Below are 14,483 nucleotides of genomic sequence, written 5' to 3' on the forward strand. Positions count from 1 at the left end.
AACGACTGTTGTAATCCATTGAGAAGCAATCCTACAGTATCGTTCCATAGATGAGTAGTTCTAGGAAAGAAACTCTGTTCATGAAAACTCCATTTAGTTTTAGGTAGGCAGAGGAAAGAACTGAAATTATCGACAGTGGTTGTAGTTAGACGAGGTTTTGTTGCATATTTTTTACGGGGGGGGGGGAATAGATTTGAGCTTAGTCGAGCACCTACCATGAAAATAACGAAGTGGAGAAAAACTAGCAACATCTCTCCTGTGAGAAAGCAACTTTGAAAGAAATGTAACTTTTATAATATTCCACTTCTCTGGGAAAAAACACGCATTTTTATGTCCATCCAAAAAAAACGTTAAGTTGTATTTTCTATATTCGCATACAATTGTTTCGACCTTTTATATTTTTACACATATGGTTTTATTGTTCTTATATCAACACGGAGAATATACATACAAACCAAACAACAAAAATTTCACATCAACTTAAATATAGTCATCCACACAGTTCGATGCATTCATGATTTGGAAGTTTTGTTTTTTTTAGTTTTTTTTTTTATAACCTATTATATTCTATGCACCCACCTACATAATCCAGAATCATCAGTATAAATGGTTTATAAATTTTACAGAACAATTATTTTAATAAATGCACTAACCTCAGATGATATATATTTTTTGTTATTTTCTGTTTCACCTTGCTTATTAAATACTCTATGTTGACATTCATATGTGTATTCCTTCTTTTTTCTTGGATAGAACTGTCGTAAGGAAATTGCAAACTGTTGCTGCTTTCAAGACAGAATCATAAATATAAATGGTTTATAAGTTTTACGGTACAATTATTTTAATAAATGCACTAACCGTATCTGATCATATTTCGGGAGTTAGTTAGCAGTATATTGTAAAAGTATTTATAACTGTAATATTATACTATCGAGCTATCGAAATGAACTTTCTTATTAGTATTTATATTTGAATGAGAAATTGCAAAATTTTATTTCAAAAGTATGCGCACGTGTGTGTGTGTGTGTGTGTGTGTGTGTGTGTGTGTGTGTGTGTAAAATATAAATACGTGCATGACAAAAACGTTATGTTGATCATGGTCATTAAAAATAGACAATTCAGATGTAAGAGAGGCAGTTAATAAATGTGAAAATATAGAAATATCTCTTCACTAGCATGGCTGCCCGGCGTTGCCCGGGTATTTGGAGATGTTTGTTGAGCAAAAAAAAAAAAAAAAAAAGAGGTCAATTTTTTTAACTTTGGCCCCTATTATGACCCCTTAAAATTTATTGTTTTGGGCTCAAATTAAGTTAAGTTACGTCCATGTCCAATGAACCTATATCTAAAATTTCAAGTGTTTAGACCAAAAATTGTTGGACGAGTTTGGTAGAGTTCTCAAAGGTCAAATCATTGAACTTTGACCCCTTAATAGTCAAATTTCTGGCCGAAAACCATTCACATCGATTTTCCCAAATCTCAGTACCCTGTATATCAAATTTCGAGTCTGTAGACTTAAAATTGACAGTTATTGCGTAGGGAAATGTACAAACACACACACACACACACACACAGACAGACAGACAGACACTTTCACTTTTATAGATATATAGATTTGCTTTTTTGATATCTTTTTTAAGCAAATCTCAAGCTTTTTTTCTTGAGTTTATTTTATGTGTTTTTTCTTTGGGAACAAAAATCTGTTGGCTTTCATTTTCAGATTTATTTATAAAATAATGCGATCATTTTATAAATAAACGTTTATTTTTCTTTTATTTTTTCCTTTTTTTTCATTTTTTTTTATTTTTTCCTTTTTATTTACTTTTTTGCATTCTTTTTTTTTTTTCCTTTTTTTCATTACTTTTTCCTTTTCTCCCTTCCCCATTATTTTTATTCTTTTTTTCCACCTTTCTCCTTTCCATTTCCTTGATCTTTTTGTTTCTTTTCATTCCATTTTTACTTTGTTTTTACTAAAGAGTCACCACCACTTATCGAGGTCCAAAGACCACTCGAGGATAAAGTTTAAATGAGATTATCAGGTCGACAGTGAAATAATTGGTAACGCTGTTTGAAATTGGGTAAAATTTTATTTAAGAGGACGGCTCAACAAGTACTTGTTTACATCAGACTTGAAAACGACTGTTGTAATCAACTGGGAAGCAGTCCCACGGCATTGTTTCACAGATGAGTAGTTCTAGGAAAGAAACTCTGTTCATGGAAGGTCCATTTAGTTATAAGTATGCAGATGAAGAAAGGAAAATTGACAGTGTAGACGATTTTTACAGAGGGAAACCATATATATGAGTTCAATCGAACACCTACCAAGAAAATAATGCTAAAGCAGAAAAAGACTAGCAACATCACTGCTGTAGGAAATAGAGGCATCTGCCACTAGATTTCAAAGTCGATTTTTTACTCGGTCAAAGCAAAAAATGGTGCTCTGAGCAGCACCTCACCAGTTGTGGCAACAGAACTTCATCGTAAGAAGTATTTGACTTATACAGGTAGAGTTGCATCAGGTGTGAGATCCCTTCTGGAGCGTTGGGATGATCCAACCATTTTCCCAATGACTTCAGCAACGTATTTGATGCAAGTCTTCAAGTTTGCAGTGAAAGTCAGCTCTAGAAACTTATCAAAGTAGGGGTCTTCCTCAAGGAGAGAGTGCCATATTCATTTCGATTATGGCAAAGTGAAAGTCTGAGCATTGGTGGTTAAAGGGGAGAATTTTAGTTTTAGATGCATTAAAAGCAACCAGTCATCTTTTTTTCCCATTACACCATATGTTTCAGGACAGAAGAGAGGATATACAGAAAGATTGTGATCTTTAATGCTCTTCAAAGTGTTGCCATAGATGGTTGTTGCTGTCAACTGCATAAATGTCAATGAATCATTATAGAATGTGTTTAGGATGATTGATAAAAATCGTCTCTGAAACTTCTTGGTCTTTTTTTTTTTTTCTCATCAAATCTTTCTTGGACTCCATATATTGGATCCATTGCTCTCTCTGCATCTTATAAAGTCGGTTCTCTTCACCTAAAGCTCATCTCTATCTCTACAAATCTAATATCAAACCATGTATGAAGTTGATTGTTGTCATATTTGAGCTGATGAATATCTTTCCTATTTGAGGTTTCTTGATAAAGTGCAGAAACATATCTGTAATTTAATTGGCTTCACTCTCTTTTATTTATCTACAACTGCTCTCTCACAAACGTGATGTTGCTAGTCTCAGTCTTTTTTTTTAATAAATATTATGTGTTCTTCAGAATTGTCTTTATTCCCTGCTTTTGTTCGTTTGCCTCATTCGTCTTCATCGATTCGATGTTTTAATACAGCTTCCTATTCCTGCAATCGTTCTTTCTTGTTAACTCCTTAGATTAAGTGGCTTTACGCCTTGTCTGAAGCGATTTCCATAAAAAAATTAATCTTTCCTTTCCTCTTTTCCTTTTCTTTTTCCTTGTTTCCATTTTCTTTCTTTTTTTTTTCTTTTTTTTTTTTTTTTTCTTTTGTTTCCTTTTTCATTGTTCTCTTTCTTTGGATAAATTAATGTTACCCATAAGATCCTTTTCACCAGACGAATTACCATAAAGGAAGAACTGCAAATACACCTACCCATCTGCATACATTCCCATCGACGTTATACAGGGTGTTTCAAAAGTCTTGGGAACATAACGATTTTTAATAACTCAAAAACTATTAGGAGTTGAAAAATGAAATTGGTACCATTGGAAAGGTTAAAGTTTCAAGTTTTGTGGGGAATCTTCAAAGTTGCTCAATATGAGCACCATTCGTCACACGGCAGACATCTAGTCGATAGTCCATTTCCTGCCAAACACGTTCCAGCATCTTGACGTCAATGGTTCCCATAACTGCCGTTACTCGAGCCTTTAGTTCGTCAATATCTCTTGGAAGGGGCGGCACATAGACTTGTTGATTGACAAAACCCCAAAGGAAAAAGTCACACGAGGTAAGATCTGGAGACCTAGGAGGCCAGGGCATGAGAACGTCATCACCTCGCCCAGATCTCCCAATCCATCTATCAGGCAGCCTTGTATTAAGAAAATATCTTACTCTAAGACTCCAGTGTGAAGGTGCACCACCTTGTTAAAAAATGAAGTCATCAGATTCTGCTTCTTCCAACTGAGCCATTAACCAGTCTTCCAGCATGTTGAGATAGGATTCACCAGTGATAGTTGCCTCTTCAAAGAATAACGGTCCATAGACACCTTTCTTGGAAATTGCACAAAACACGTTCACTTTTTGTGAATCTCGCTCGTGCTCAAGAATTTCATGAGGATTCTCAGTACCCCATATGCGAGTGTTATGCTTGTTAACTTTGCCATTCAGATGGAAGGTCGCCTCATCGCTAAAAACAAGCCGGTCATCAAAGCCATTATCTTCCAACTTCTCTTGCATTGCAATGCAAAAGTCACGGCAAAGTGACTTATCAGTGTCCTTCAACTTTTGGATCAACTTGAGCTTGTAAGGTACCATTTGCAGTCGTTTCCTTAAGACACGCCAGATAGTTGCTGGAGCAAGCTGAAGTTCTCTGCTGGCTCTTCTCACTGATTTACGGGGGCTCCGCTGAAAGGCTGTCTGAACTTGCTCAACTGCATCTTCTGAAGTTAAAGGGTGACCTGCTCGCTTACTTGGGCACAAACACCCATCTTTCACAAATTTAGCATGCCATCTGACAATGGATTTCCTTTCAGGGGCTTCTTTTTTAAATTTCCTGCGAAATGCACGCTGAACACATGTCCACGATTCAGTCTTTGCAAATTGGAGGACGCAAAATGCCTTGTCTTGTTTAGAGAACGCTATTACTGCACCTGGAAAGATAAGACGAAAATCATTAGTATGACCAAAAACTTGATTAAGCAAGCTTTAAAATGACACCAGTTTCATTTTTCTACCTGGAATAGTTCATGAGATATACGCATTTGTAATGTTCCCAAGACTTTTGAAACACCCTGTATTGTATTTCATTATTGTAAAATTGCTAAGCAAAAAATATAAGCAAAAATAATTCAAACTATTCATAAATCTGAGAAAAAATAAAAAAAACTTAAATGCTTGAGTCACATTTTTTTTTATTCCATAAACACAATACAGGAAGACAAGTAGGCGATTTGACCTCGTCGTTGTTCATTTTATTATATTTATTTGTTCTATACACAATGTTTTATTGTTGTTTAATATTATTTTGAACATAAAGTACTTTAAAAATCTGTGGAGACTTCAATGTTCACAATGTGAAATGGTTAACCCACTCAAACAAGACAGATGATGATGACAGGTTCTGTCACGATTTCTCCATTGCTTATTGTGACCTCACTCAGATTGTTCACGATACTGACGATCAGTATACAAGTCTTCTAGATCTTTTCCCCACAACTTGCCCTGAGCTATGTTCATTTTCCGCTCTGTCTCCACTGAGATCTTCTGACCACTCTTATATGAGTTAAAATAAAACGAAATATAATAGGTCCTCAAACGTACCTCTTCATCATACAATATATCGATACTCTATGGCTGACTGGGATAGCTTCTGTACATTTATATCAGATCTACATAAACGTTCCATGTTTAAAAAGGATGTGTCCTCTATAGTATCAGACATAACGGAATGGTTAATTGTAGACATAGACCGTTTCATACCTTCAAAAAAAATCCAGCAAAAACCTAACAGCCAGCCATGGTTCTCTCCAGAATGTGCTGCTGCCATTGTGCACAGAAATCACTTTTCCATTGCTTCCAACGTAACAGGTGTACTGAGACTAAAGCCACTTTCAGGATTGCTAGCAACCACTGTAATGAATGTAATGAAGAATGCAAGAGAGTTGTATGGTCAGTCCGTCAAGTCCAAAGTGGCCGCTTGGTTCCCACCAATTTTGGCAAATAGCAAACAGGATCCTGATTCTGTTTGCCTACTTTCCAAGCCTTCAAGTCCAACATAAACAAGTGCTTGATATGCCGTTCCCCTTAAATAACCCAATTTACCAAATTTCCATTACTAACGATTGCTATATTATCTTACTGACTACTGTACACTCTTAAACCTTTATTCTCGAGTGGCCTCTTGGCCTTGATAAGTGATGACTCCTATATTAAAAAAAAATGCTATGATTTTATTTGTAATGCTGAAACACAATGTAATGACTATTATCGACAATCATATACGATTAGTTGAATACAAGTTGACATTTAGTTTTCTTTTTGGTGGGTGGGGTCAAACCAAAGTATTAGTGCTTTATCTGAACCCGAGACAGCCAGTCAGACACACTTATTAATTAAAAACTATTTTTAATGTTGTTTAGAAGTAATGCTGTGTACAATTTGTCTGAAAGAACGGCTATTTTCCATTTGTCTAGAGATTCGCTATTTTCCATTTGACTGGATATGTGCTATATACTATTTTGCTGGAGCCGCGTTTTGTGGCGTTTGGCTGGAGATACACTGTATGAATTTCTGTCCTATCTGAGTTTTTGATAAGATGGAGAAATGTAATTATTTGATTGGCGAACACTTTTTCCTTTTTTTTGCAACTAAAGATGTGATGTTGATAGTTTAAGTATTTATGGCATGTGTGCTTCAGAATTGTTTGATCTATTCTCTGCTTCGTTTGTTCCAACTCGTTCGACTTGTTAGTCTAGTGGTCTTCACTAATTCACTGTTTTGAACTGCAGGCTTGTTGAACTTTTTTCTTACTGACATTTTTCCTCCTATGTACTTTTTCAAGACGAAGCTCTACAGGCATCGCTGTCTTAACGACAATCTTTCAATCTTGTTTAGCTCCTTAGATCAAGTGGCTTCATTCCTTGTCTGAAGCGATTTTCACTTCATTAAAAAAAAAATGCAATTGTCACCGTTTAATTTCAACCAAATATGGTAGACATAATTTAATCATAACTTTCACGTGCTATTGAAAGTTGCCTGAAATCAAACAGAAACTTCCACAATTAAAAAAATCACTGGATAGATATGATCTCTTAGCGCCAGTTTTTCACTCGAAACAGATTAAATTAATGCGTCGAATAAAAAAAAAATCTTGCATATTTGGAGAAGTTTTCTATTTAATGTATTTAATGTAATATCGCAAAAAAGCGGATTAACTCGTCTATTAATTTGGTTTCGAAGGAGATGGAGGTAAAAATTAAATCAAGTTGATGATAATTCTGGCTGAAATTGTTCACCCACTTTGAGATTATGAAAACCTATACAGCTTATGTTCCCTGTAGTTGGTAAAATCTTCAGTCAACTTGCATAGAAGGAAGGAATGTGCATGGAAAGTATCCAAAATAATAAAAAGTAAAATTATTTATATATATATATATATATATATATATATAAATCTTTTTGTCATTTTTTCTTTTACCTCCTATTCCCCTTACCTCACCCTTTTTTTTTAACCAAGTAAGATCTGTGACTTGTGGTTTCATTAAATACTTTTACATGCAAAATCCGATCCCGCATTTTGCTAATTCCTGCCCTCTGATGAGAAGGAGGGTATTTCTTCGAAACTCCGCGGATTAAGGACTATCCACTTGTGCTTCCTTTTTAAAATTAAATATGTTTTTAACTCTTTTTCAAGATGTTTTTTAACATGTTTTATTAATCATTTGTTCATATATATATATATATATATATATATAATGGAAATAGTATTCCGACGAAATAGAGAAAAATGAAAAGGAACAAACCGAGTTATGTGTTCATCAACGTTTCGTCTTTATTTCGAGATTTTTTATTTTATATAGTAGCTGGCCACCCGGCGTTGCCCAGTTGTAAAATATACTTAAATGATATTTTAATTTCTGCAGATATGGTTATTATTATTATTATTATTATTATTACTATTATAGATCCAATTTTCTATTGATTATTATATTGTACCCAATATACAATAGTGATTTAAAGAAAACAAAAAAAAAAGGAAATGACTTGGGTGCTATCAGCTAGAATTGAAACCTTATTTATTACCATCTGTACTGTCTCTAGCGCATATAAAAATTAGAAAAATAATGTAAAAGGTATAAATGTATATTTGTGCATGCATAGTAGAGCATTTTAAGTCAACTTATGTTTGCCTAGTGCCAATTTTTTTTTTTTTTTACCTCTGTTATTTTTACTGGCTAAATACCAAATCGAATTTGTTTCACAAGCCCAAATCCTTTATATATCAAGTTTCACGTCTGTGGACCAAAAAATAATAGTTTTCATATATACGAGGGTAGTGGCAAAAGTAAAGCCTCCTAATTTTATAACTAAAGTTGAAGAGCTACGAAAACAGGAGTCGTACCATTAAAACAAGCAACTTTTTGTGCCCCAGAATTTATTTTTTTACGTAGTCGTTATCGTTTTCAGTACATTCAATGATGCATCTCTTCTTCTGACTCACTTCCATGACAGGGATTGTTTTCTTGGTCTCTCACCGTTAATATCTGCAATAAAGAGATGAAACTTTCAGGTTCTAAATGCATAAGTTCAATCATCATAGCAATGCAATTTGCAATCCTTCTTGATCTATTCGGGCAAGGTAAAATATAGAATGTACATTTATCCTTTTCTGTCTGTTCCACTTTTTCTTAGAAACTACTCGGTTGATTTGGCTGAAATTTTGTATGGGCCTTTATTATAATAATGTGTAGCGAACTAAGTATTATAGTATACATTCAATGCAGAGTTAGTGATTATTAAGAATTAGTTACCACAAAACCACATTTACTCTAGAAACTTTCTTGGAAACTACTGGATCAATTGGGCTAATGTCAAAAGAAGAAAAGAGATTTAACAAAGAGGTCTTAGAGTTGGTAATCTATTTCCTGAAATAAAAATCAACGATTTCTTCAGAATCCCTCTCTCTCTCTCTCTCTCTCTCTCTCTCTCTCTCTCTCTCTCTCTCTCATATATATATATATATTAAACAATAATACGGTTAATAGCGTCTTCAACCTTCAAGATCTTAGAAAATCGCCCATATTTTTTTGGACGTCAACAAGTATTATTTATTTAAAAAAATAAGTAAAGTGATAAATAAATATTTGTTTATACATATGATTTAGCGACATTTATTGACACACAAGGGATGTGAAATAAGGTAATTACCTTATTCCATGGACTTTCAAAAAATTGTGTTTCTTTCCTCAGAGGAAAAACAGAAAAAACTCCCTTTATAATTTGCAAAAATTTTAACTTTTTTCATATCTTGATGCTCTATCTTGAATATTGAGTATTTTCATCTGAATAGGATTATCCTATAAATATTAATATTTATAGGATAATCCTATAAATATTAATATCTCCATTTTAAAATTTTCAATATATAACACGTATTTCGCAATTCTACTGCTCGTCAGTGTAGTTTGACTGTTCTTGGATTTAAATCTCAGACCATATGTACTATGGTCGAGTGCGTTAACCGTTACACCACAAGGTCTTAGATGACTTTATGCGTTGTTTTTATCGCTTATAAACTAATGTGGATTTTAAAAAAATGGTAATACGGTTATTAGCGTCTCCAACCTTGAGATGTAGGAAAATATCTTTCCTTAGAAGATCGCCCATATTTTTTTTAGACATAAACAAATATTTAATTATTATTTTATTTATAAAACAGTAATCTACAAGCACGTGGTTCTATCGCTTGTCAGTGTAGCTTGACTGTTTATGTGACGGCTAGGAATTTTTATCCTGGCCACCAAAATCAAGACCATTCTCTAATGATCAGGTTCCTGTTGATTTTGCGGTGAGAATTTAGTTCTGTGCTGAGGTCCATCCTTCCAGGCCTTGCTTTCTATCTTTGAAAAGTGGTTAGTTTATTGCTAATCGCTTGAGGCGCCCTGATTAGGGAATGCCGACGGGGCTGCCCAGATACTTTTTGCAGGTCAGAGTGCCTCTCCCTGGGGACGCTGACTTCTTAATCCCATTTTCTGACCCTCGTGTCTAAAGTTCTTGCAGTGGGAGAGAAGTAAATATATGTGAGAGGTGTGTGTGGATTATGGATTCTTTTAAATAACATATTTACTGAATTCTATGTTCATTTTTTTTTTTTCAACCTCTCCAAAAAGTAAAACAATCTCAATAGCATTGTATTTTGCTCAAACAACAAATGAACAATTGTTTTGTTTTGTTGTAAATAAGAAATGAAAGAGATAGCAAAATAGTAAAAGAATGCAACAGTTTGGCACGTTCCCCCCCCCCATCTTATATCTATTCCCCTTTGATGAAGATAAATAAAAACCGAAGCAAGAAACTTCAGTTGGTTCTAAACGATCAAACTAGGTCACTGTTGGCATAGTTATCTTTTCTTTTTTCTTTTTTTGTTTAAATAATTTCATGGTTCATTATTCCATTTTTTTTTTTCTCAGAACATTTTTTTGTTGTTTCCATTGTATGTTCTCATTTATTATCAAGATTACACGATTCTTTCCAATCTTTCTTCAATTTTCAGCATTTTTTTTTATAATCTTATTTTTTTAATTTTTTTTTTTTGTTTTTGTTTTGCAGTTTTCAACGAATCAACAACGTGGGAGATGTTGGAAAAATTTGGAGAAGAAGGAAGTGTAAGTGTGCTTTTTTTTTTTTTTCTTTTTTTTTTTCTTTTTTTTTTTTTTTTGCATTATTATTTTGGATTTATTTCGTTCCCACTGAAGGAATATGTAGCACACGGCTGGAAGGTGGGGAAAATCAAGTCAGCGCCCCTTAAAGAAGGGGCACTCTGGCCTATTAAAAATGGCCTGAGCAACCCCGTCGGCATTCATCGGTCTGGTGTCTCGGGCATTTAACTTGTATTCATCATAAGCTTAAACTCCTCTTTCCAATGGAAAGCAGAATGTTTGACACCAAGTGAATATCACACACACACAAAAAAGGTGCTAGAATTTGATGTTTATTTAATAATCCATTGAGTAAAAAATCCGGAAAATCTTTACCGTGTTTATATTATAATGTACAATAATGAATCAAAGTGTTTATGATTTGGAGCAAATTAAATTTGAATCAAATGAGTGAACTTGCACATAATTCCTTAAAATAATCACGTGGTTTTCATATTTTGGAAATCCTTCTTGATTGGTTTCTAATTCCCATCGTTCAAATTATCTAAGGGAAGAGTTTTGAATGAATTTTTTGTGACTTCCCCTAACCTCTCAAAGTATACGTAAACTCTGACTACCCCCCCCCCTCATAATCTGCTGATTATAAATGTCATTGGTTTTGCTCGGATACCAGCCATTAAAAACTAATGTTTGCCTAAACATACATGCATATCACCTTGTTATGTATAATTAAATATTTTCTTCTAGAATATATATATATATATATATATATATATATATATATATTATTTTTAAAAACAGTAATCTACGGACACGTGTGTTTCGGAGCCCTACTCCTCTTCAACACGCATGTCCGTAGATTACTGTTTTTAAAAATAATAAATAAATAAAAAACACATCCAAATAAACAATGGGCGACTTTCTAAGAAAAATACCGGATCTCCAAGAACCTTAATATCATTTAAAAAATCAACAACAAACTATATATATATATATATATATATATATATATTGTTTTTATTGCATTTTCACCCCAAACAAGGCACAGTGCCACTTTGATATAGGGAGCTACTATCGGGGACAGTAATTGCAGGGATACTAGTAAGGAGTAGCAGCAAGATGTCTATTCACATTACACTTAAACTTCTGCATGTCAGTACAGTTGACAAAACATGAACCCGGAAGGGAGTTCCAGAGGCTAGCAGTTACGGAGAATTAGAATGTCTTCTTACATCTAGGGATCTCTACTGTGTAGAGCTGGGACTTGGCTGCTTGTTGAGTTTGTCGGGGGTACAAGGGCTTGTAGTTCGTCAGAGCATCCACCATTAAAATACTTGTAAAACAGGCAGAGGGATGCAACATTTCGTCCATGGGACAGAGGCTGAAGCTTGGATGGCAGTTCAGGACCTATTAGATTGGCGACTCTCTTTTGAACCTTGTCCAGGAGTGAGAGACTAGTAGCAGATGCACCACCCCAAATGTGACAAAAATCCTCCATATATGACAAATGGTGGCCTTACAGTAGTGCAGGATACTTTCAGGCGTAAGTAACTTTCTAGCATGGTAGAGAGAGCCCACCTTCCTTGCAGCAGCCATAGCAATGCTCTAAAAATAATAAAATAATTTCGATTTCCCCCTTCCTTTTCAATATGAAAATAATCGAACACTTCCTAAACAAATCTTTCAAATTCACCACAGACCAATTCTGTTACATATCGGGGAGGGGAGACGAACGTTGAGAGGAATGTTAACGAGCATCTCTCCCCCCCTCTCTGGCTTTCTTACTCTTTCTATTTTCTCTTTCTGTGTCTCTATAAGAGAATAGAGAAGGAGAGAGGGAGATAGAGAGAGAGAGAGAGAGAGAGAGAGAGAGAGGTGAGTAAACGTGGAGGTAGACACGTTTACCAGAACCAAATGTCAGCTGACCAAATTACGTATGTGTGACGTGGTTGGCTAGATCTGTGAGATTTGATTTGAGCTTTGAAGAAGACGGACGTTTTCCGTGGTCTCCCCCCCTCCTAACTGGGGAGGGGGGAGACGAACGCTGACGTGTGTGAAGAAGAACCACACAAGCAGATTTCACTTTACACCTGCTGCAGGACTTCTGGGGAAAGTGAAATAAAAAAACTATAAAACACATTCATCGAGGTTATCCTTGAGGGGTACCAAATTGAGCTTTCGTTACATTTGAATATGTTATATATTTGTTCTTCATTTAGGGGCACATTTTACGTTTTCTATATAACATAAGAAAGATTCCGTGTGATTGTCTCTCATATAAATGGTTGTGTGTTTGATTATCATAAAGGGAATCGTGTGTGTGACATGTAATTTCTGAACCTACCTCTGCTTCTGCAAAACGGATCATCTGGAAATTTCTCATCCTGGAGGGAGACTTGATACCTGTTTGACGAAGATTTATCACTCCAAGACGATGAATGTGTTTTATAGTTTTTTTATTTCACTTTCCCCAGAGGTCCTGCAGCAGGTGTAAAGTGAAATCTGCTTGTGTGGTTCTTCTTCACACACGTCAGCGTTCGTCTCCCCCCCTCCCCAGTTAGGAGGGGAGAGACCACGGAAAAGGTCCGTCTTCTTCAAAGCTCAAATCAAATCTCACAGATCTAGCCAACCACGTCACACATACGTAATTTGGTCAGCTGACCTTTGGTTCTGGTAAACGTGTCTACCTCCACGTTTACTCACCTCTCTCTCTCTCTCTCTCTCTATCTCCCTCTCTCCTTCTCTATTCTCTTATAGAGACACAGAGAGAGAAAATAGAAAGAGTAAGAAAGCCAGAGAGGGGGGGGAGAGATGCTCGTTAACATTCCTCCACCCCTTTTTTATCAAAATGTATGGCAAGCCATACATTTTTAATAACTAACTAACTAAAAAAAATAATTATGTCCGAAGTACATCTTTATTTTTTCACTTTCCGGACTCACCCCTTTTCCAAGAAAGATCAGGCACCAGTACTCTTCTACTACACTATCAACCCTTCTGCTGCTTCTCGAAAGTCTCTCCTCGACATTAACTTGCTTCCAAGTTAGACAAAGATACAGCTTTGCAGATATACATCTTGTCTAGGCGGTCGCATTGTTGGATATTTTCCACTGACTCTGCTCTTTATTTGGACCACTTGGCCAAACAAATGGAGACTCCATTTTCGATCACTTTTTCGAAATGGGGCCAGCATATCGCAATTACAACCAGAACGTCGGATGCTCCATGTTGGTGGTAGCTTTATCGCATGGGGACTCGAACCCCAGACCCTAAGATTAAAGTCTGATGCTCTACTGACCCAACCATCCCACTCGCGTTCTCGACTTTCAGCATAGGCCTAAGTCCCAGTTTTTTTTTCCTTTACTGTAATGCCCTGACGTCTTTCTCTGAGTGGTCCTATTACTGGAGCTTTGTTCTATTCTATCTACTACTTCGGGACTTCACAAAGCTCTTCTACTAACTCCCTTGGTTGGTCTAAGCCAAGATACGCCTTCACACTGATTCACTCGGAGCCGGTTTGAGTTCCTGGAACCCGACAAGATACGGAATTATCACTCCCTAACTAATGCGCCAAAGCTTACTTGCGCATCGATTTCTAACTAAGTAGCTTTCCCTTTGTGATTTTTCCGCATTCCCAGCAAGTCCCAAGATTCCAACCCAGATATCCCTCACACATTCCTCTAAAAAAAATAAAAAAAATAATAAGGCTCTATCTTGTCCCTTACGTAATCTGCATCTTTCCCTTTTTTCTATCTCCCCGTGATTAGGCTTGGTACCGACTGTCCAGTCGCTCCGTGCCCTGAGGAATTATCGCAACCTCGCACGCCAGACTTTGTTGGACAAGACTTATTGCCGTTGCTTGGGCCTACGTGGCATCTTCCAACTCACTGGAACCACTAGTATTGTTTTAACAGGGTACTCATTACTCTA

General features: G+C 35.7%; 1 protein-coding gene across 8 annotated transcripts in view; it reads left to right on the plus strand.

Annotated features, from left to right (window-relative positions):
• Positions 1-14,483, plus strand: part of LOC145246149 (uncharacterized) — a 634,197-nt gene that overhangs the window by 335,387 nt on the left and 284,327 nt on the right. For all 8 annotated transcript variants that reach the window (XM_080107997.1, XM_080107998.1, XM_080108001.1 and 5 more), the window contains one exon: positions 10,504-10,559. In XM_080107997.1, coding sequence (XP_079964123.1) covers positions 10,504-10,559 — 56 coding nt within the window. The remainder of the gene's footprint in view (positions 1-10,503; positions 10,560-14,483) is intronic.

This window comes from Euprymna scolopes, chromosome 23 (genome assembly GCF_053919585.1).
Source record: "Euprymna scolopes isolate OS-2025 chromosome 23, ASM5391958v1, whole genome shotgun sequence".
Taxonomy (NCBI): domain Eukaryota; kingdom Metazoa; phylum Mollusca; class Cephalopoda; order Sepiida; family Sepiolidae; genus Euprymna; species Euprymna scolopes.